The sequence below is a fragment of the Phacochoerus africanus genome, chromosome 1 (genome assembly GCF_016906955.1).
Source record: "Phacochoerus africanus isolate WHEZ1 chromosome 1, ROS_Pafr_v1, whole genome shotgun sequence".
NCBI lineage: Eukaryota > Metazoa > Chordata > Mammalia > Artiodactyla > Suidae > Phacochoerus > Phacochoerus africanus.
Window position 1 is genome coordinate 283,542,540 of NC_062544.1, and position 23,924 is coordinate 283,566,463.

A 23,924-nucleotide genomic window follows, 5' to 3' on the forward strand; every position below is an offset into this window, starting at 1 on the left:
GGCACCAGAGATACCCCAATGGGTCACGTGTCCCCTTCTGCATCTGTCATGCAGGAACCTATTTCCTTGTGATGACAAAGGCCAATGACTCCTGCCAGCCTGGTGGCGCCTTTATGTACCCACTGGTCTGCTGACAGAAAGAACCCCAGCGGGCCTTCTACTGTGTCTCTCGGTGGAAAATCGCCTCCCTGGTCCGCGAGGCCTCTACACCTGCACAACCTGCACTTGTGGCAGTGAAACCACAGGCTGCCTTGAGCGTCACTGGGGGTGACGGTGAGTGACGTCACTTCCGCTTCCAACTTTTGGTTTCCAGGCCCATGTAGGATCCTGGACTTGGCACCATGTAACTAATGGCTGTCGGTTTGAGATGCATGCTGCTTCATGGAACACAGGACTGCAGCCCCTCGGGGAGTCTCCTCCAACCCAGCATCTTAGCTACATCTTTCTGATGCCGATATCTTGCTCTCTGGTGGCTTCTGGATGTAGCAAGACCATTAGGTCCCTTCACCGTGTGCCCAAAGTCACATTCCTTTGCCACATGTGGGTATCTGGGTTCCAGGTAGTATCTTGTCATGTGAGACCCCATGTTGGTACATTTGTCACACCATGAGCTCTGAGATGTCACATGGACCTTGGCACTGGGACAGGAAAGGCAGAGTGATACATGTGAATTCAGATCACAACTGCTGCATTTTCCAGACCAGGGAAAAGAAGGCAGAGGCCAAATGGGACTTGACTTCAGGCAAATTCCAGGCTCAGGTTTCTCTCTCAGGGAGAAGTGAAGGATGAGGTCCAGCCCAGCAGAGTGGTTGCCCTGCTATTGAGCAAGGGGGTTTGGATGCCATTCTCCTGCACAGTCGGGAGCTGGCAAGGACCCCTTCACCCAAGGGATGCAAACTCCCAGGCGCCTCCTACTCTCTACAGGGTGGGCGTAGCTCCAACAGCCAAAGGGAACTCAAGGGTCATAGCGATGGACACTTGAAGCCAGGGGCTGGGAGCAGGGGATCTGAGTAGAGGAGTCCGAGAGGATCTGGGTGGAATGTGGACAGTGTCTGCACGACAGCCCCAGTGCCTGTGCTCAGACAGCTCACAGCCCAGGGGAGAGGCAGATCCTAAGCAAATCCTTCTAATTCAGAGTGACCAGTGCCATGACGGGCAAGGGCAGGCAACTCCAGGTCCCTGAGCCTGAGTCTCTTTCCCAGGCTTAAGGGTGTGAGAAAGAGAAGGGACAATCTACCCCACAGGAAGTGACCTCTGAGCTGAGTTTAGAGAGCTGGCAAGGATTACACAGACCAGTGGGTTGTGGGGGGAGGTTGATGGTCCAGGAAGAAGAACAGACCTGTACGAAGTCACAAGGGCAAAAGAGTAACTGCGAGTATTGAAGACTGGCAGAAACACTGAGAGTGTGCACACACGTGTGTATGTGTGTGTGTGAGTGTGTGTGTGTGTGTGTGTGTGTGTGTGAGAGAGAGAGAGAGAGAGAGAGAGGGAGGGAGAGATACAGGGGCAGAGAGGAGACAGAACCAGAGAGAGGGAGAGAGAGGATGATAGGGTATTGATAGGGATGAAAGAGTGGTCTAGCCTACACAGTAGACCAGATAAGAATGAGAACGTGAATGGTCTTACATGGCAAACTGAAGAGGGTAGATTATGCACTTAAGGGAATGGGAAATCACTGAAAGATAGTAAAGCAGTAAGTAACTCAATGGAAAATTCATGGTAGAAGGACTCACGTGACGCTGGTGGAGAGAGTGAGGTGGAACACGTGTACCACTGGGACCCCAGGAGGCTGTCGGGTGTGGACTGGAGCTCAGGGACGACGTTCAGGCTGGGGACACATATTTAGGAATCAGCAGCCCACTGGTGGTAACTGATGCGGAGATGGCAGGCGAGATGCTAAAATTGCCTGGGATGAAAAATAAATGCGCAAGAATGGGGATGGAAGTCTGGAAGGTAGACATTTGATGGAAACTTTGGAGACTGAGGACCTTACCAATGACACTGAGAAGAATTAGCCCAAAGATCCGAAGAACCCGACACCAGGAAAAGACCATGTCTCCAAGGCTTCAGAACAGGTTGATGGCATGAGGGTGGCCAAGGAGCCATGGCATCTGGTCACAAGGAAGTCACCTGTGGTCTACAGGAGAGTGGCTTCAGGGGAAAAGGGTAGGTGGGAGAAAAACAGGCAGTGGGGCGTGTAACCACAGGCACACGTCTTCAAGATGTCGCGTTGGGAGGGAAGGGGGATGGGGCAGTGTCAACAGCGAGTGGAGAAGGAGAGGTTTCTTTTTTCTCGATGGGAAAAGCTTGGACGTCTTTACATATAAATACGACAGGACATGTGAGTGAGGGTGAGGGTGGCGTTAAGCTGGAGAGGTTGAGAGCCAGAATACAGCTGGAGGAATGCCCTGCGGGTTGTAGGGAGCACTTCCACGGCCCCGGAGGGGACAGTAAGGAAGAGGTCAGGGGTACACGTGGGAAAAGGAAGGCATCCCTCTCCCGTGGCTTCTGCTTCCTTGGTGGTCTGTCCAAGAGGAGATGGGGTGGGGTCTGGAGGGGGCGCACAGAGGCGCCAGCCTCCCAGGAGTCTTGCTGTTCTGCCCTGGCTCCCATCTCCAGGAGATGCTGTGATGCACCTGTCCATGCTACAGGCACGGTTACCATGATACAGATACCTCCATGGAGGACCAGTGGCCTGAGGGATGGAGGAGCTGGGGCCATGCCCACCAAGGACAGACCACACTAACCTTTTCCCCATAATGGCAACAACAGCAAAAATCACTTTTCTGCGGACTCTCATGAGGATTATCAGCACAAACTTAGAAATCTGCTGAATGTGGTACTTGGAAAGAAACCTCCTAAAGAGAGGGTTTTATTGAGAAGGGCCCGAGGGAAGGTTGGTCGTTTCAGTACAGGTGCGTGAAGCTTTATGCTGCACACGGTGAATCTCTGTCACCTGAGACCTTCAAATAATCAGGTTGTTTCTTCACTTTCCCCTCCCCCCAAGTTAAAGAGCAAACATACCATCAGCTGAATGGAGGGGTTTATTAAAAAGGTTAAAGTCGGTCTTGTATCCTGGGATCACAGCCGTTTAGAGCATCTTTTTACAGCATCCATGACACACCTGCACACCTACATTTGCTTCATTAAAGCACCATTGAAACACATTTACCTGTTTTGCCTGGTGCCTAAAATGCAGTACAGGGAGTTCCTGTCGTGGCACAGCAGAAACAAACCCAACCAGGAACCATGAGGTTGTGGGTTCGATCCCTGGCCTTGCTCAGCGGGTTAAGGATCTGGTGTTGCTGCAAGCTGTGGTATAGATCACAGATGTGGTGTAGCTCTCAGATCTGGCATTGCTGTGGCTGTGGCATAGGCCGGCAGCTGCAGCTCTGATTCAACCCTTAGCCCAGGAACTTCCATGTGCTACAGGTGCGGCCCTAAAAAAATTAACATTAAAATAATAAAAAAAAAATGCAGTCAGTTCTGAAGTATGCATTTGTTCCTGGCTTGCCTTTGGCTTTGCAGGTGCAGAGTCCATCTCTCAGGACTGTGGTTTCCCTTCCTGGGCAGTGGCGGAGCAAACTCTTCCTGTGGATGGGGCGATAGATGCTGGTGGTTGTTGGCAAGGCGGGGTGTGTCTGGTTTGTGTGACACTGAGTGAGGGCACAGTGACTTTTGCTCAAGGCAAAGACCCTCATTTTCCACCTGCCTGGGGCGCGATGCCAGATCAGCACACAGTACCATCCCGTCTCCGTCTCAGAAGTCACCACCTTAGAGGACACCTGTAATTTCAGATCTAGACTCAGGAAGCATCTTTTGAATAGATGGCTAAAGTATTTCTCCATAGGGTGGCAGGAGGAGGTCCCCTCTCTTTAGGGAGGCACTCGGCCCTTAAGGGACCCTGGAGGGTGAGAGACAGAGGCAAAAGCTGAATTAACTTTTTGTGAGCCTTACCCCTGTGCCCACACACGGCTTGGCTGGAGATGCTGTTTCACTCTGGGTGTGATGCGTGAAGGTGCAGGTAACCACCAGGTGGGGTCTGGCCCCAGCTCTGCTGTCCCCAGGGATCCTTCTGTGCATCTTCAGGGATGCTGTACCTACAGGTTGTTTTTCCTCCTTGGAAGGGCGTCGCTCTGAGCAGAGCACGGCCCTCTCTCGGGAGGAACGAGGCCAGAGATGCTAAACATCGCCTGTCCTCCTACCGTCAGTGTGACGTTTCTGGGACACAAAGGGCTTTCTGGTTTTGCCAAGCTTGTCTGGGGAGATAAAACAGACACCCTTTGCCATGTGCTTGAAAGTTACTTTCCCCAAGTTTGTTTTTTCTCTTTCTTTCTCAAAGTGAGAGATTGAGAAGAGGAATAAAAACTCTTCCCACCAAACCACAAACACTTTGTGGGTGGATGGGGCATGCCCAGAAATCTAAGCTGTAACTAGACTTGCGAGAGAGTGGAAGAGGGGCGTGCTGCTCCTGCCCGCTTGTTGTCAAGGGCTCAGATTTTTCCCATTCTTGAAAGGTAGCGGGTTGACCGCTGAGGTTCCTTGGATGCTGGCAGAGACACAGTGTGGGGTCACAGCCCAGCAGCTGGCACGAGTGCTCTGCTCCCATCAGCCTCTCCTGTGTCCCCCGGGCCCCAGGGTGCTTCAGAGCAGCCAGGTGGACCCTGTGCATACAGGGGTGTGTGCACAGGCCTCTGAGCTTACGAAACCCCAAACCTTTGTTTTCCAATTCAACAAGTGTTTGTAGGATGAGGCACGGGCTCAGATCTGTTCTGAGACCTGGGGAACGCCATGAGCAAGACAGAGTTCTTCCCTCGTGGGGCTGACATGCCAGTGGCAGAAGTCAGTTCAGGAACGATAAACATCTAAGGAAATTAAGTAGGCAGTGAGAGGCTCGTAAGGGTATGGTCAGAGCGCTAGCGAAGCTGTGGGGGGGGGGTGCAGGAAGGCTGAGGGGCGCGGAAGCTGGTTATGTAGGGCGTTCAGGGTGGGCTTCGCTGGGGAGATGACACTGGAGTGGAGATGGCGGAGGTGGGGGGCCCTGCCTGAGACACACCAGCAAGATGGGGAAGAGTGGGGTGTGATTGCCTGTGTCAAACGCCACACCTTTTTTTTTTTTTTGTCTTTTTAGGGCCGCACCTGTGGCATATAGAGGTTCCCAGGCTAGGGGTCGAATTGGAGCTATAGCTGCCGGCCTACACCACAGCCACAGAGATGCAGGATCTTAGCCAAATCTGTGACCTACACCACAGCTCATGGCAATGCCAGATCCTTAACCCAGGGAGCAAAGCCAGGGATCGAACCCGCATCTTCATGGATACTAGTTGGGTTGTTACCACTGAGCTACAATGGGAACTCCAAACCCTAAACTTTTGGAAGCGGTTGATGGTAAACCTGTCTGTTGAACTGTATGCCCTTGAGGGAGACGCTGCTTTTACTGTCCTTGTCAGCAAACAAGGCTGGCTCTTGCCCCACCGGGAAACCTACCTCTGCCGCCCAAGACTATTTGTTATGCAGACACGCTTGACAAGATAGGACAGAACAAAACCCATCATGTGCTGCTCAGAAGATGCACACGAGGCCAGGGCCTCACGAAGGAAGGCCTCTCCAGGCTCATTCCTCTTCCCACTTGAGGACGCTCACGGGACCGAGAAACGCTGAGTCCGTCAGCTCAGCCCCAGCTCGCCCAGGCGAGGGCTCAGCCAGGAGCTGGTGCTCCGAGGGCACGGTGTCCGTCCCACCTCATCAGGCTCAGAGATTCCTGATGCTGCACCAGAGCTTGGCCATCCCCGGGCTTCTCCTCAAACAACTGCACAGCAGCAAACACTGCTGTACGTGGACTAAAGACTCCTTGATTTATACCATTGCTGGGCGTCCAGTAGTTTGGTTCCCGGGAGCTGAAGAAATCCTTCGCTCCAGCCTCATGCTTCCGGCTCTGCTGTTTGACAGGTCATTTTTGTCCAGTGGGTGGCAAAAGAATGGGCTCGGGACACTTGGACATTACCGTTATTATTTTTTGTTGTTGTTGAAGTATAGTTGATTTATGGTATTGTGTTAATTTCTGCTGTACAGAAAAGTGGTTCTCTCTCTATATATATACATACATATGTGTGTGTGTGTGTGTGTGTGTGTGTATGTATTCTTTTTTAAAAATACTCTTTTCTATCACGGTTTTTCACAGGATATTGAGTATCGTTCCTTGCGCCACAGAGTAGAACCTTGTTTGTTATCCAGGACCCCTGGATATTAAAAGTTGACACCTAGCCTTCTCAAGTGACCTTCCGAAAGCCGATGACACCTTCTGAGTCACGTTCTTCAAAAAAGACAGCCTTTCATATACACGCTACTGTATATAAAATAGATAAATAACAAGGACCTACTGTCAAGCACAGGGAGCTTTACTCAATATCTTGTAATAGCCTATGATGGAAAAGAATCTGAAAAAGAATATACATATATATTTAATATATAACACACATATAGACGCATAACCAAATCAGTTTGTTGTACTCTTGTAACTAACACAGCACTGTAACTTAAACTTCAATTTAAGGAAAAAGATGGCCTTCACTATGGGCTAGTCCTGGAAGTCCTGATCCTGGCCCAGTCCCCAGAGACAGCCCACACTGTCCCCCGTCAGTGGAAATAGACTGGCAGAGTTCACAGCTTCCCTGGAAGGGCTCAGCCATTTCCGTGAAAGATTGCACAGCCAGTTCCTTAAAGGATTGCACGAAGCTTTCAGCCCACGAGGAGTCAAGGTCTCCGATCCGAGGAACTCAGTTAGAGAGGTGATCTGGCACTTGTCTTAAAAGCAACGCGAGGCACAGTGTGCTTTTCTGTGTGTACAGGTTTCCTGAGAGTCTCTGGAGCCAGGGCACGAAGAGGGCGGAACAAGAGCTTCTCCAGCTGAGCCTGTGCCCAGCTGGGTATCATCCCGCTCTTCCACGTACCCCGTCTCCCTTCTCCATCCTCATTGCTTGTGGGTGGCGCAGCAGAGGTGGGTACCAGGCAGGGGGCAGGCAGACAATGTGGACGTGGGAGCACCACGGCTCCTGTGGGCGTTCAAGTGCTCAGTGTGGTCCCCTGGCTGGGGGGACAGAAGGCCTCGCTGGCTTCAGGAAGGGGGACACCTTTCGGCCAGCCAGATGGTTGCCTCAGAGCAAACCCAGTTCATCGACCCCAAAGTAGTTGTCCACTGACCCTAGAGGTTTTGCCCAGAGGATAAAGAATTTATCGGAGTTTCGCCCCTCCAAGACCCAGCAATCTGGCTGCAGACGTAGGCGACTAAGATGACCTCTGAGAGGCATTAAAAATCAGATCAGGGACAGGTCAAGAGGAAAATTACTCTTACTCCCAATAATAGTCTTTTTAATCCACAGCGCCCCTGTAATCTCCAGATCTGGGTCTCTCTGTAGATATATGAATGCTAGGCCCCTCCCTGAGGCCGGGGGAGCTGGTGATGTGGTGTGAATTCTATGATACAGTGCTTCTGACTCGAACTCATTTTAAGGAGCATTTTCAAGGCCGTATTACTGAAAGCAAGCCGTTCCAGAGGCAGACATGATGTGGAATTTTTTATTTTGGCACAGCTAGAGACAAAACTTTTTGAAAAAGGCAAACTTCTAAGTTTGAGGAGTACTGTAAATCTTAGGTTGATGAAAGAGAGAACTTTAATTTTGTAGCATTTCATGTCTTTGTGTTAAAAAAACCAACAAACAAAAAGCAGTCTGTGAGGATGTAGCAATAAGCTGTCAGCGTGGATTAAATTCTGAAGCCGCGGCAAGAAAAAAACATTTCACAATCAGGGAGTCACCTGGTGCCCACGAGGGGTCCTCACTCGGTCCCAGACCTGCTTTGCAGGTGCTCCGGGTCACTCACGGCATCTATGTAGCAAATGGGCCTGCCCGAAAAATAAGTGGAAGGAAAAAATGATGGAAAAGATAGAGGGAAGGAAGGAGGGAGGGAGAAGACAAAAGAAATTTCTGAACGTGTCCCCAGATGACAATAACTGGCACCAGCCTTCGCTGGTGGCTTAAACAGGAGCCTGTAGAGCTGTAGAGAGTATTTGGGGAGGGGCATTGTACAGTCTGCTACCTGGGCAACTGAGCAGCCACAGCATTTGATAGCATTGGGTTTTCAGGTCAATGCCAAAGCCCTGGCCTGAGACCTAAGAGAGTCTGGAATTGGAGGGAGGGGCGATGGGGAGGGTCATGCGCTCTTTCTAAAGCCCGCTGTGTCCGCGGCCGGGTTGTGGGAGGAAGAATGCAGTTCACACGACTTAAGAGTAAGGTCTCTGCGACGGTACATTCTTGAAACTAAGAGGAAGGGTCATAAAGTCTGATTTCAGAGGAATACCACTCTTGACTCGTTTTCTCTGAGTCAGAGGAATGCACATCTGGTTTACTGCACATTTAGGTACCCGTGACAGCAGGGACAGGACAGGTCCCTGAGGGCAGACACCTGGGCTTCTCCTGGTCCCATCTCCCTGCCTGCAGCAAGCTGGGGCTGACTGTGGGGCTCTCCAGAGGGGGGCGGCAGGGGGTGTCCTGCCAACTTTTCCTGGAAAGGGCCAGGGGGCGAGTAGTTCCAGCTTTGCAGGCCATCTCTGTTGTAATGACTCAACTCTGCCATCACAGCAAGAAACAGCCATGGACAAGATGTGAGTGGTGTGCGTGGCTGTCTTCTAATAAAACTTTATTTATAAAAACAGCAGTGAGCCAGATGTGTCCAGCAGGCCATAGTTTGCTGGCCCCTGGCCCAGCCAGAGGGCCAGGGGGTGGGGGGGAGGCGAGGAGCAGAGCATGTTGGGGGGGCTCATACCTGGCCAGCCCCTCGTTAAGACTGAGACCCACTGCAGTTTCTGAGGCCTCCCCTGCCCCGACCCCAGAGGCCGGGCGGTGGTGGGGGGGGAGGTCAGAGCCTCTGGTTTAGGAAACTGAGTTCTGGGTTCAGCCCTGGTGTTTGCAAACACAGGCATCCTTAAGGAGAGGGTACCAGGGATCAGGAGCCGACAACAGACATAGACATCGAAATAAAGGCAGACCACCTTATCTTTTTTATTTCGCTTAGACAAAATGCAAAGAGTGTCTCGTTAAATTAAAAAATAAACGAAAAAGAAAACGAAATGGAGTTCCCCCACCCCTTCACTGACGGCACTCATCCTAAGTAACAACAGAAGAAGGACAAATCGAGGAGCCCGTTTCTAATGGGAAAGAAAGGTGTGCAAACATGACGAAAGGTTCCCCCGGTCCCCAAATCAAGGTTCCTTTTCAATTCACAAAGAGGGTCATTTCTTTTTTTTTCTTTTTTTTTTTTTTCCTGTTTTCTTTCTTGAATCTCGTGTGACAGAACTTCCAGTCGGAAGGCTGAATGAGTTTCCCCATGCACTTCGTAGAAAATCAGTAAAAATGCAATAGCCTGTGAAGATCATAAAACTGGACTTCTTTCCCAAAAAATCAGATGCCCAGGCAGATGGAGCTTACACTCAGACAGAAAAAAAGCAGGAGAGTCTTTGCACTGTCTGTGGTTTTTTCAGTATTTTCTTTTTTTTTTTTTAATATATTTTGGCAATTTTCTTTCATTATAAATATTGGAATTCTGTAAAAAAAAGGTAGCTTTGATTGAATTTTTAAATTGTATTTACAACTGCTGTCCAGTCATGCTGTTTGTTATACCAGGGTGTAGGATTTTGCGTAGGGATTGTTGCCTTTCAAATGGCCCCGAGAGTCCAGCAGGGATTCCTGGGAGCTGCTCATTTTGGCTGCCTGGCCCAGCTCCGCCCCTTCTCGCTGAGGTAATGTGGCCACGGCCCCCTGCTGCCACTGCTGTCCCTCCCTCGTGGAGGACGTGGAGGAGGCGGCCTCCATGGGGATGGGCTCGAGGACCGTGGGGCGTTTCAGGGTCCGACTTTTCTGAGGCTCCAAGCACGCCTGCCCTAAACTCAGGTCCCTGCTGGTGGCTGGACCGCTTCGGTTTAACAAGAAGTCCATTCGAAGGTATGGAGGCAAGTGTATGAGGTCGCCTGGAAGGAAAGACAGAGGGTCAGAGGGGCTCCTTGCTCAGTAACCAGATGCCCGGTGTCCCTGTGCACATGCGATGGGCCACTCGGGGTTTGGAGGCGCATTTCCCAAGACCCCCTGTCAGAGCTCCAGGCCAGGAGTGATTATTCCCCAGCCCTGCCCCAGTGGACACAGGAAGAGCTGGTTACACGTTCCCTTAAGCTCTAAAATCTCGTACTTGAACCAGAGAAACAGAGGTACAAGATTCTTGGAAAGCCCACCATGGAAAGGAAAACATACACCAAAGGCAACAGCACACACGGGCGATAAACCGTGAAGGGGCTGAACCCTGGATGGGGTGGGCAGGGCCCAGGGGAGCAAGAGGGCCAGGAGGGGGCAGGGATGCTGAGCAAAGAGTGATGGAGGCTGCTCTAGTCTCAGGCTCCCATCTCCAGTGGTGCCAGTTTAGCTGCCACTTCGTTACTCTTTCTTGGATTCTATGCTGGTTTGTTTCTATATTTCAATCCCAGAGCACATGGCTTCCTGGCCAGGTTTGCCTGCCTGCTAAACTGCTCTGTCTCCTGTTTCAGGGAGTGCTGTAAAATAGTCAAGCAAGAAAAAATAGTAATAGTTTAGCCATTCAACAAAGTCAAGGACATTTTGTTTCTCCTGGAGGGCTACAGATAATGTTGTGAGTCACGGGAGTTCTTTGAGCTGTTTTGCAGATACTGACCCTCCCCCCGACCTCAAAGCAGGTGGAAGAAGTTAACTGTATGCTGCCCATAAGCATGTAGACCCCAGATCAACTGGAACCAGAAAATGGATGATGTTGACTCCCGGTTACCTCACCACCAACCTGTCAGAGGACTGCCCATGAGCTGATCACACGCCCCAAACCCTCCCCTCAGCACACAGCCCCTTCCTCTTTTCCCTGTATTATCTCTGAGCAAAACATGAGGATTGGTTCTTTGGGACATGAGTCCACCTTCTCCCTAGGATTGCTGGTTTCCTCAATAAAGCTTTCTTTCCTTTACCCAATACTTTATCTCTCAGGGTTGAATTCTTGAGCAACAGGTGGCTGAACCTGAGTTCAGTAACACCACTCCTCCTTTCTCTCCTTATTCTTCACAAGAATCCCCCCTTCCCCTGCCACCCAAATCCCTTGTGTATCTATTCTGTCTTGGCATCTGCTTCTTGGAAATTCTGAACTGGTGCAGCTGCCATCACCATCACCTGTTGCAGTTGCTCTTTGAAGTTCAATTGCTACATTCCATGGTTTCTTCTTGGTCTTCACCTTACTTGCAGCACCCATAACATTCTGTGCTGTTACTCTTTTTGTTCTTGGAACTCTCAGCTTCCACAGCACTCCTCCAGATCTCGTCCTACATCTCTGATGGCTACTTATTACTCTCCTTTCCTGGATCCTGTCCTCCATCCATCCTCTATGCCAAAATATTCCCAGCTGCTCAGGTCTCTCTTGGGAAGGCTCAGTGCTTGGATCATCTCATTCCAAATAGCTCTCACGTCCATCTTTTTCATTTTGCTCTCTCTCCTGAGCCCTAGACTTGAATTTCAGATGCTTTGCTAGATATTTCCACATGAATGCCCATCATAAATTTTAAACACCACAGTCTAGAGACCCAGTTTATGAAGGCCAGCTCCTACTCCCAAATGCATCCTCAAATGCCATTTTCTCCTTTGCGCCCAACCTTTTTAAAATGTCATCTTCATCTTGCCAGAAATTGATGCTTGAAACCCCAGATCCCTCCTTGGCACCCCCTTCTCCAGGTGAATGCTACTTGCAAAATATCTCTTGAGTCCTTTTGGTTTTCATGTCTATGACCCTGGTTGAAGCCTTTAATACATCCTGTAGGTCCCTCACAACGCCTGAGCATGATGAGAGTCTAGTCACTAGACACACTTTGCAGACAACATCCCCCAGGTTTGAGCTGGACTGAAGGCTGGATCTGACCTCCTGACAGTGCTCATTGTGTAGCCCCCACTGTTCTCACTTTGAGATGCAGGCAAACAAGGAGTATTTGTACAACAGACTGGGATGAGCACATGGGGCTCTTTCTGGCTGTGCTGGGGACGGAGAGGCTCATCATCTTGCCTCACCCTCATGGCACACCTGGTGAGCAGCTCTGGCTAGAAAATGGGCTGGGGCACGCAGTCCTGGAGCCGAGAGACCAGGTGGGAGGATGTGCAGGTGAGGGTGCCCTGACCGTAGTCTGAGCATCAACAGGAAGTGAGAGGGAATGAAATTTTGAGATATGGATGGGACCCAAGGGGATGGCTCAAGAACAGACAACACATGAATGGGTGAGAAGGAAGGAGGGGTCAAGGATGACTCCCTTCCAGTTTTCATGCTTAGGAAACTGGGTGGACAGTGGGACCCTTCATTCATTGAGGAAAACTGTCTTGGAGAAGAACATGCTTTGGTGGTTTGGTTTCAAACATGCTGAGTTTGATGCAGTTGGGGACACCCCGGGTATCTAGTGGGTACTTTAGTCTCAATAATGTACCTAAGGCATAACTCATTCCTTGACTTTCTGAATCTAAAATAGTTCCTATTTCTTTTGCTTCAAAATATTCTCTGCTTTCCTTATGGTCAATCATGCCTTCCTCAGCCAGCCCCTTTGCAGGGTCTTGTACCCTCCTATGCCCAGCAGTGCTGTTGCTGGCTGGTCATTGAGTGAACCAAGTAGTGAAGCTGTGTGCATTTACACTGTGACTTAAACCCTTCAAAAATTCGAATTTACCCATTGAAAAGGAATAAGCATTTAAACAGAAGGGAGAGGTGGCTGGATGGCATAAGAGAACTAGAAACAAAAGCAAGATAAGCTGAAAAATTACTGAAAAATACATTTGCATAGGTGCAATGAGCTTAAAAATTTTCAAAATGTTCTGCCTTTTCTTAAGGTTTTTTCCCTATTATAACAGTAATGACGACTTTATTTTGCTACCAAAAGTTGATTTCTGAGTCTTTGGGTTACATCCTCATGTCACTTGGTGTTTATGATGCAAGAATCCATGTAGCATTTTCCTATAGGCTGCCTCAGGATGTCTTTATCTCACGAAGCAATGATGAGTAATTTTATGACTTCATTTGTTTTTTGTTTTGTTTTGTTTTGTTTTTAGCAACATATTTCACTAAAATAGCCCAGTACCACTTTGGATTTGGCTCTCTGAAATCAAAGGTACTTGGATTCAAAGTTGGCTTCATACAGTGAGCTGGATCAAGGCAAGGCCAATAATAAATACCCGGAGAATAAATGGGCCATAACACTCTTAGAGAAAGAAATGATGTAATTCAGCATTCTTGGGAAATGGGTTTTGGTGACTCGATGTGTCAGGACTTTGGCTTAGAACAAATGGTGCCATAAAGTTTACCACCATAGGCGCCAATGTGGAAGGTCCAGGTATACCTCGCTATGCGTATTAGCTTTGGTCCTAAAAAATAAAACTATTTAATCTTAAAAATGAAACTTTGCATCCCCAATGCCTTTTATGATGGCCTTGAAAATTACGTGTCTTCATTTATGGTAGCGGATAGATTCTTCAGTCTTCTCTATTGAGGAGAAGATAAATAATAATTAAGATTATTTGCAAACAAATATCATGAAAGCATTAAGAGAGCTGTCATTAAACAATAAATTGGAACAATTCTTTTGTAGTGTGAAGAATTTTTTTTTGTCTATGATTCAACATGCCCTAATCAACCAATTTTGAAATTTGTGGATTTTTATAGAGCCCATTTCCTAAAAGTGATTCTCTGGTTTTGTTCCAAGAGTCTAATAAACAAATTAGATTAATTTTCTCTTTTATTTATTTACATAACTTTTATCATTTTCAAAATCATTCTGTTCAAAAACATGAGAAAACGTGGAAGGCATTTATCTCCAGGGTTATTTTCAAATGTAGGTCAAGAGTGCCTTATGCTCTTTCTAAGACCCAACTCAATCTTGAGCATCTGACATATTTGTAATGCTTTGTCTCAGATTTAGGAATGAGTGTCCATTCCAGCAACTCTCCATTGAATGAATAGGGATTATTAAACCTCTAAAAAGCAATAGCATCTCAGTCCCAGCTGGATTGCAGGATGCTTGGATGCTCAGTTGGATGGAACAAATGTGTCTGAAATCAAAAGATAAAGCCCATGGTACCTGCCCCCTGCCTACAGGAGTTCCCACCTCAGATTCAGTGATCAAGGTAGCTAGAAAAGTGGTGAGAACTGGAAATCCTTCCTAATGGAAGCAGCTCAGCACCATATCTTTATACACAAGGGCTTCTGTGTTTGCTTATTGCGGGTCTGCCAAGCATCTCTGAATATTCACTATCTCCGAGAGGTCCAGTTTTGCAGGCAAAGCTTTATTAAGCTGTATGATGCTCTAATTAGCGCCTATCGACAGTGTGTGTCTTCTGATTAGCACCCAAAGTGGCCCTTTCAATGGTGTGAATGCTACAAACGAGCTCTTAATAATTCATGCGCTGACGTGGAAGAAAGCACCAGAGTAAATGGTGGGGAGTGTTATTAGAGGTATTTTATGGCCATTAAAATCCCACCCCTTATGCCAAGCCCAGTACCCGTCAGGAGACTGGATTCTCTAACGGTCTGGCCATCTTTTGTGTTCCTCAAACATCTGTCGATATCGAAGCAACCACGTGCTCAGGACTGGAGAGCAGTGGTGGGGGATGTGGTGGCAATCCAGACATGGGCTTGGCTGCTTTTCTCACCCTCCCTGCCCTCCGTCCCCCTTTTCACGGAGAAACAAAACAATACTTCTAACAGAGGTGATTAAGAGCAGAAGTCTGGATCAGAATGCCTGCATTTCATAGGTAAAAATCTGGGCTCAGTTTCATTATCCATAAAATGGGAAGAAGGGCAGACTCCACCATAGAGGGCATAGATAAGGCAGGTCGAAGTTTCTACTTCAGACATCTCCCTTCTCCGAGGCTCTGATGTGATGGGGCTGGAGATCTGCCAGGGGAATGAGATGGGGACTCTTCTACCTTACTTTCTGTCTTTTGTGGGTTGACTAGTGTCACCCTCAAAGAGAGGGCATCTCCTAACCCTCAGAATCTGTGAACATGACCTTATTTGGAGAAAGGGTCTTTGTCGATGGACTTCAGTAAAGGATACAGAGACGAGATCTCCTGAAAGACAGGGGCTGGCAGGGAGCCCCTGGGCTCAGCTTCTGAAGGCCGGGAGGAAAGGGACCTGGGGACCCCATGCTCCCCTCCACATCCTCCTCTTCTCTGCTCATGCACCTGCCTGTTCTTCTAGCCCTTCTAGCACCTTCTCAGCCAACTAAACCCTGTTAGCCACTTCTCCAACCCAGCAGGAATATGACACAGTCACGGGGCTGAGTGCCGCCTGGACCTTGCAGGCTCACTCCGCCCTCTGACGCCGGTGGGTTTTAACTGCACGTTGTGCAGGAGGAACCATTGCCCCACTGTGCTCTGATCCTGAGGCTGACAATGGCCCCTGCGTCAGAGATGTGGAGGGAGGGTGAGGGGTGAAAAAGGCAGAGACCCTTGGAAAGAAAGGGCTCTGATAAACCAGCTCGAGGGACCGAGCTGCGGGGCCAGGTTGGGGTCAGATGGTGCTGAGCTGGAGGGGGCAGGGCAGGGGTGAGGTGAGAGGGAGGAGGGCTAGGGTGGGGGGACAGACAGAGACAGAGAGACAGAAACAGAGAGCTGGGAAGACAGGGAAAATAGAGAGGGGGGAGAAAGACAGAGGGGGTTGGAGAGGTAGAAACACACTCCCAGAGGGAAGCAGAGGGAAGAAGCATGGAGACGCAGGAGCAGGAGTGATGAATGTGAGAGAGGCTCACACGCAGACAAGGCAAAGGTTGCCAAGTCACAGAATGATGGCAGAGGGGCTGGGGTGGGGGACTCTACTGCTGCGGGGACAGACGTCGACTGCAGATGATGCTCCGGCCCCTCCCCTTGCTGGCCATGAGAGTCCACCCTCCCCAGGGCCTCCATGCTACCCCGAGAGTCCCCCCCTCCGCCTCATCAGCTCTCAAGCTGCACCTTCCCTTCCCAGCCTGCCGGAGCCCGCGCATGGCTTTGACTCACGTCTCCAAGGATGAGAGGCAATTTAGCCATTATTTCCACGTTACGTCTTATTATTTGACATAACGGTCCATTTCTCATCCTCCTGTCACTGCCCTCTGGGGAGCTTCAGTGCCACCAAGATCCTTGGAAGTCCAGGCGAAATAAGTCAGCATTGATTTCCTTCTCAGTCCCTAACCACTCCGCTTGCTGGTGCCATGACAACCAACTCCCGAACCAGCAGGGGTTCCCCTGGCGATCCCACATCCATCAGCAGGTAGGAGCTCAGCGCTTCGCATGCTCCCCGGAGGGGGCCTTCGAGCCCTACTTGGCCTGACTGAAACCGCGGTGTTAACCCTGCCTCTTCTTAGCTGAAAAGAGGAGGCTCTCCCTTCCCATCAGGAAAGCACAACTTGCCGAACCTTCCCAATCTATTCAGACTCACATGCAAAGTCTGAATGCATTTGCGTTTTGGAAGAAGAATGGCAAATTCAGTACTGAAACAGAGCAAGAACGGACGGCCCAATTCAGAAGCTCTGCAGTGGCCGTGCCTTCCGAGGGTCTCCATCAGGCCACGGTTCCTGCCACTCAGCACGCGCACACGGGAGAGAGTCTGAGGTCCAGCGTGGAGTTTTCAGCTGAGGGTGATTTTGCCCTCTGGGGGTGCATGGCAATGTCGGAAGACTTTTCTGGGGTCACAGTTGGTGGGGCAGCGGCTACTGGCTTCTAGACAGAGGCTAGGGCTATTGCTCGAGACCCTACAACGCCCCAGCCATCCCTTGCCTCCGCCATCCAGCCCCACATGTGAATGGCGATGCTGTTGAGAAACTCAAGTTGGGATGGTCCATGTTCCTAATTCCACGTGGATCCTTACTTCACTTTATTTTTAAAATTTTTTATTAAAGTACAGTTGATTTAGGAGTTCCTGTTGTGGCTTAGCGGAAATGAATCTGACTAGCATCCATGAGGACACAGGTTCCATCTCTGGCCCTGCTCAGTGGGTTAAGGATCAGGTGTTGCTGTGAGCTGTGGTGTAGGTTGCAGATTCGCGGGCTCAGATCTTGTGTTACTGTGGCTGTGGTGTAGGCAGGTGGCTGCAGCTCCAATTCGACCCCTAGCCTGGGAACCTCCATATGCCGCAGGTGTGGCCCTAAAAAGCCAAAATAATAATAATAATAATAATAAAGCATAGCTGATTTACAATGTTCCTTAATTTCTGCTGTACAGCAAAGTGATCCGCCACCCACACACACTTTTTTTTTTTTCATTTTCCATCAGGTTCTAACCCAAAAGACTGGACACAGTTCCCAGTGTTGCACAGCAGGACCCTGTGACCCATCCGTTCTAAATATAACAGTCTCCATCCACCAACCCCACATTCCCGGTCCTTCCCTCCTTCTCCCCCCTCCTCTCCTCCCCTGTCAAACACGAGTCTGCTCTCCACGTCCATGGTCTTTTCTGTTTTGTAGATAGATCACTGGTGCTCAATACAATAAAAGCAGTTTAGGACAAACCCACAGCTAACATCCTTCTCAATGGTGAAAACCAAAGCATTTCTGCCAAGATCGGGAACCAGACAAGGATGTCCACTTTTGCCAATGTTATTCACATAGTTTTGGAAGCCCAGCCACAGCTGTCAGAAAAGCAAAAGAAATCAAAGGAATCTAAATTGGAAAAGAAGAAGTCAAAGGATCACTGTTTTCTGGTGGCATGATACTATACCTGGAAAATCCTAACGCCAACACCAGAAAACTGTTAGAGCTCATCAATGAACTTGGTAAAGCTGCAGGGTGAAAAATTAATACACAGAAATTGATTGCATTTCTAAATACTCACAGCGAAAGACCAGAAAGAGAAATTAGGGAAACCATCCCACTGGTTTCCCTTTACTTTTACTGGAAAAACACCAAATCCAACCAGAATAAGGAACGGCACTCCTCTGCCACTACCAGTCCACAAGCCAGTACAGCCCCAGTTCTTCGGGGAGCAAAGTCAGGGTGGCCTCAATGAGACAGCAGTTAGAAGGCTGGAAGGGCTGGGTCCGACCTGACCTCACCAAGCGGGAATGAGAGGGAGCTCGGCTGCACCTGGAAATCCTGCTTCAAGTGGTTCTGTGACCACTTCGAGTTTCAGCTCTTGTCTTTGGTCAAGAGGAATGGGCTCCATAATTTCTCGTGAAAACCTTTTTTAATTTTCATTCGTTTAAAGTTTCATATTTTTAATTTTATATCCACAGCAGCTTGAAGTGGGATCTCAGTTCCCAGGGGTCGAACCTGGGCCGCAGCAGTGAAAGTGCCAAGTCTCAGCACTAGACCACCAAGGAACTCCCACAGAAAGCTTTAACCCTACAGGAGTTCTCCTGTGGCACAGTGGGTTAAGGATGCGGCATTGCCACTGCAGCGCCTTGGGTTACTACTGTGGCTTGGGTTCAGTCCCTGGCCCAGGAATCTCCATGTGCCAGGGGTGTCACAAAACAAAACGAAATCAACCCCCCCGCCCACAAACCCCCAAACCTGAATCCTAAGTCTTCTGCTCTGAACTATTGCACCGGTGAAAACTAGTCAAGCCCCTCTGACTTAGGAATGTGGGGCTAAGTGGAGGATGGACGAATGTACTTTGGGGACCCTGAACTTCCAAGGCGTATGGCAATAGCCTCCTCCCTCTGCTGTACCATTCTCCACTCGCCGGCAATGGCGAGGCGAGAACACGCGCCCGCTGTCCCAGAAAACGTGTGCTGCCTGAAAATGAAGAAGGATCCCTGTGGGCTTCAGTCCCCTCTGGGGACACGCAGGGAGGAACTCGCAGCAGCTTCTAACAAGGCTTGGTGTCTGTGTCTGCGTGGAGCTGGCTACTGATGCAGAAGGAAGAAGCCAAAGACGCTCACTTCGACTTCTGGCAATTTCAATAAAACCGCGGACTTGCAACGAGGCTACAGCCATCAAAGAGCTGGTTACAAAGGGGGGCGTGCAATCGGCCCCCACGGGAGGCCGGCCAGATCTAACACTTTTCCAGGTTAATATTAATGTCGCCGCAGTAATGAAGACTTGTAAACGAACCCCTGTTGGTAAATGAATCTTCACTCCCAAAAGGCAATGGGGCGATAGTCTAAATAAGTAATGTGAGATTGATATCAAAGCCCTGCGTCCGCGGATCCTGTGGCCCTTTTGGGCTTGCACTTGGAGGCCTCATGCATTTTTAAGAGCGCATCGGTATTGCGATCCTCCTACTGGCTGGTGACCTTTAAAAACTACACTGAAGTATGAAGTGGGGCTTGGGCTTTGCTGTGCTCAGGATTCTTCTGGAATAGAGGTGTTTGGAATCAAAAGCGGGAGTGGGAAATCTACTCCGGAAGGAGACCAGCTGCTGCAAAACTGTGGGCGGGGATTTCGGAGCGCTCAGTGCGGGAGGGTCCACGAGTCAAAGGCGGCTCCAGCCCCCACGAGAGACCGCTGGGGACCCACACTTGGGGGAGGAGGACCCGACGGGGGGGGCTTGGACCTGCTCAGCCATGAGGCTGGCAGACCCCTGGGTCATCCCACAGAAGGACCAAGTTAAGCTGGATGGAGAGGATTCGGGCCGAGGAGGTCGAGGTTGGTGGAGTTTGGGAGGCCAGAGAGCTGGGGCCCCAAGAGCAGGGCCGTGACTGGTTGTGGGGGGCTGGCCTCTCAGAGCCTGGGGGCTTTCCCCTGAAAGCAGTGGGAAGGCACAGGAGGGACTTTAGCACGAGCGCTGGACCACATTGCTTCGTTCTGGTTTGCTGAGCCCGAGCCTGGGATGGAGATGTGTTAGAACCTGGGGCCGTATCCACACAGGACCCCACCGAGAGATGCTCGGCTTCGCTGGCTTCTTCTTAGTTCTTATATATTCCCAGGACCTTCAGGTTGCTCCTGGCTTGTGACATTCCACTGGGCTGTGGGTGGCATATGGGCATGTGTGTGTGTGTGTGTGTGTGTGTGTCTGTCTGTCTGTGGTGGGGAGGGGTTGCCTGACTTCCGTACCCTGGGTTTGCCTTGTTTCTTTCTTCCTTCCTTCCTCCCTCCCTCCCTCCCCCTTTCTCTTTCTTTCTCTTTTTCTTTCTTCTTTCTTTCTTTCTTTCTTTCTTTCTTTCTTTCTTTCTTTCTTTCTTTCTTTCTTTCTTTCTTTCTTTCTTTCTTTCTTTCTTTCTTCCTTCCTTCCTTCCTTCCTTCCTTCCTTCCTTCCTTCCTTCCTTCTCTTCCTTCCTTCCCCTTTCTGTCTGTCTGTCTGTCTGTCTTTTTAGGGTCACAACCCACAGCGTATGGAAGCTCCTAGGCCAGGGCTTGATTTGGAGCTACAGTTGCCGGTCTACCCCACAGCCACAAAAACACCATTTCCGAGCCACATTTGTGACATACACCACGCTCGAGGCAATGCCAGATCCTTAACCCACAGAGCGAGGCCAGGGATTAAACTCGCATCCTCATGGATACTAGTCAGGTTCTTAACCCATGAAGCCACAATGGGAATTCCTGCCTTGTTTCTTAAACCTCCTCAGTTACCCCTCTTGTGACTTTGGGGCCCTTTGTCTGCTGTCTGATACTGCACGCTATTCCGATAAAACAAGGGGACAGTGGGAAGAGTCGGTTTCATACTAACACTGCCGTCTGAGGGTCGCCCTGGCACCGTATCTTCTATAGGGAAGACACTCCACAGGGACGGGGTGAACGAGAAAGTGTGTGATGGGGACTCTTCGTCACCATGTGGAGCCTCTTTGCTTGTTGTCTGCAGCGCTGGAATCCAGAGCTGCTTTCCGGTCACTGGACACACACTACTTTCTGGACACAGGCGGCCGTCCTGCTCCTACTTCACAGGCCTGGGCCTCCGACTCACCTTCCACCACCTGCGGGCTCCCCAACCACTAGAGCTGTGTCAACTGAGCAAGACAGTGAGCCAACTACAGGCTCAGAAGTGGGAGAAAGTGTAGCCAGAAGGAAAGAGCCAATCTCTGTGCAGCCGGGCTGCTACGGAACAGCCGGGCCACCATGGCAAGGCTGCGGTGCGCCAGGGAGGGGGTGCAAAAGGCAACCGGGCTTGGAGCTCCAAGCTTGGGACCCTCAGAATAAGTCCTGCCATCATTTTATGTGTCTTGAGACATCGACAAAGAACAGACTAAAATCACAGACAGGTCCTTGAGAAGACAAAACTTCGAATGCAATTTTGCAACAGCAGGGAGGTTCGGTTCTCCAGCAGGGAGCCAGAATGAGCCTGTTCAAATGTTTAGGTCTATCTGCAGCAGCAGCATGAATGGGAATACATGGGGATGCGGCTTTATGGCCCTGGGGTCCTTCAAACACTAGTAGCACGTTTGGCAGCTCAGAGGGAGTGGTGTGGATGCCAAGCTCCTGCCCGCCGGCCAGCCTTCATCTCTGCTCTTCCCTCCACCTGGACCAGCGTCCCCCAGGTCGCTGCCTGGCTCTCCCACCTGCCCCTCGTTTACTTCTCAGCTCACATCTCATTGCCGAGAGGATTCCCCTGACCATCCTCTCCAAAGACCTCCAGCCACACTTATCCCCTTCCTGGTTTATTCTCTTCCCAGAACTGACCATGCTCTGAAAGGTCATTTCTTTACTTGATGTGCATCTGTTTCCCCCCCGCCCCGGAAGATAAGGTCCCGCCAAGTGGGGTCTTTGGAGGTCTTGCTGACTGTTGCACCCACCACTCCACTCTCTGCTCTTGGGTTAAACCCACACACCCAGGAGAGCACGAGGAGTGGAATGAATGCATCCTAAAGTGAATATCCCCAAATTGCTTCTGTAACTGTTCAGAGGACCCACAAAAAGCAGCAGGTGGTGGCCATTTCCAACTGGAAGAGTCCACTGCATTAGTCATGGCGGGGGAGCGGGGTCACTGGGTCACTGGGTGGGTACATTTAAAGCTGCGGCCCCAGAGTCTAAGTGGAGGTTGGGAGGGGGGTGGACACTTTCCTTGCTGCTGGCGGGGCCAGGCTGTATTTGGTTGCATATCTGAAACTTTAAATTGATTTGAGTAGCTTCCAGCAGTGGCATCTCTTGATGGCACAGGATAAACGTCATGAATAAAGAAGCAGTGGTAACCCTAGAACGTCAGAAACTGGCTCCAGATGCTACCTGAAACCCAAAGTAGGTGCCGTAATTGAAGTATAAGAAGCCACCTTGACCAGGAGGAAAAGGAAGCCGTTCAACTTTCCAGCTATTTCTCAGAGGAGTAGAGAGTTCTATTTGTTTTGCTTGGTTTTTTGTTGTTAAAGATGGAAACAGCCAGGCCTTATTGAAGAAAACAAGACAGTTGCACAGCCAGCATTTGATTTAAAACATGCAAGCTCCAAAAAGGCAGAAAATTCAAAATTCGGGTATTATTCAACACCAGACGCTAGATTCTGATGCCTGACTTGGTCTGAGCTGCGCACACGGCATGGGGGAATATCTACCTACAGGTGGAAGAGGTTTCCTTTTGACTTGAGAGCAAGAATGGAGAGCAAACCACTCTGTTTCAAGTTAAACTGGAAGACGGGGTAGACTTACAGGTACTCTCACGTTTTACTAATAATTTCTAACAACTCTAATAGTTGAACCAAATTGACCAACCTCGTCAGCATCACAATCACGCTCTATTCATCCATCAACAGCATTTATTAAGCACCTGCTCTATGTCAGGCAGGGTTAGGGGTACATATTCAGTACCATTAAGTCAGTTAAAAATATTTCTGGAACACTCGCCACACTGTCAGATATCTGAAGACACTGGGAGAAAAATCAGAAGGTAACTAATACATGTTTCCTGTTTTCCTACAGCCACAATCTGACCAAGTTCATCTACTTAATCCTGATTTGTAGAGAATTTAAAAGCTTGGGATTGCCGATGGAAACAAACAAAAATAGCTCATCACAAAAGAAGAAGAGATGCTAGCAGAGAGAAAGATATCCAGGGATGTGCATGACAGATAGCATCTGGAAACACAAGGGACACAGGCAGAGAATTTAGTTTGGAAGCCTTGCTCAAGGAATTGCTAAGGGCTTGATGCGGGATCTCAGTTCCCAGACTTGAGACTGAACTCAAGCTGCACCGAGTCCCAGCCACGAGACCACTGGGGAACTCCCAAGGAACTGCTAATTTTCACACAGCCCCCAGTCAGCAGGGTAATCAATTGTAACTTTGGACTTTGTGCCTAATGTTGAATTTAGTTGCCTTACAAAGGAACAAGAGAAGTTCCTTTTGTGGCTCAGCAGTAATGAACCTGACTAGTATCCATGAGGATGCAGGTTTGATTCCTGGCCTTGCTCAGTGGGTTAAGGATGTGGCGTTGCTGTGAGCTGTGATGTAGGTTGCAGACATGGCTTGGATCTGGTGTTTCTGTGGCTGTGGCGTAAGCCAGCAGCTGCAGCTCTGATTCAACTCCTACCTGGGAACTTCCATATGCCCCGGGTGTGGACCTTTAAGAGAAAACAAAACAGCATCAAGAAAGGCTTCTGTTCGGAAGGATAAATCAACAATTTTTCTAAAAGGACATCAAATGTCCAATAATAATAGATCTAGAGTGGCCAAAAAAAAGTTTGCAGACATGAGAATACACAGAGGTTTGAAAACCTATTCATATTTAAGGTTTTAAAACTATTCTAGTCTGAATAACATATCAAGGCAATAGTACCTACTTTAGTTGTGATCTTTCAATGGTTCGAATGGGTCTAGGCACCCATGATAACAGGTCAAACATTTTTTTTTTCAATAGGAATCCAACAATATGAACGATAAACCATCAAAAAGAAACAAGCCTTTAATGACTTCAAGAGCTGCATGGAGTGGATGTTTGACCCAGAAGCTTGTTCTATGCGGGGGATGGGACGCCGTGTATCTCGGATGGCAGCGCAAGGT

At 49.5% G+C, this 23,924-nt stretch overlaps 1 protein-coding gene across 1 annotated transcript in view; it reads right to left on the reverse strand.

The window, feature by feature from the left end:
* Positions 1-9,542: 9,542 nt before the first annotated feature.
* Positions 9,543-23,924, reverse strand: part of DSCAM (DS cell adhesion molecule) — a 740,562-nt gene continuing 726,180 nt past the window's right edge. Inside the window, exon 33 of the mRNA XM_047796891.1 lies at positions 9,543-10,021. Within this exon, the coding sequence (XP_047652847.1) occupies positions 9,669-10,021 (353 nt within the window). The 3' untranslated portion in view covers positions 9,543-9,668. The remainder of the gene's footprint in view (positions 10,022-23,924) is intronic.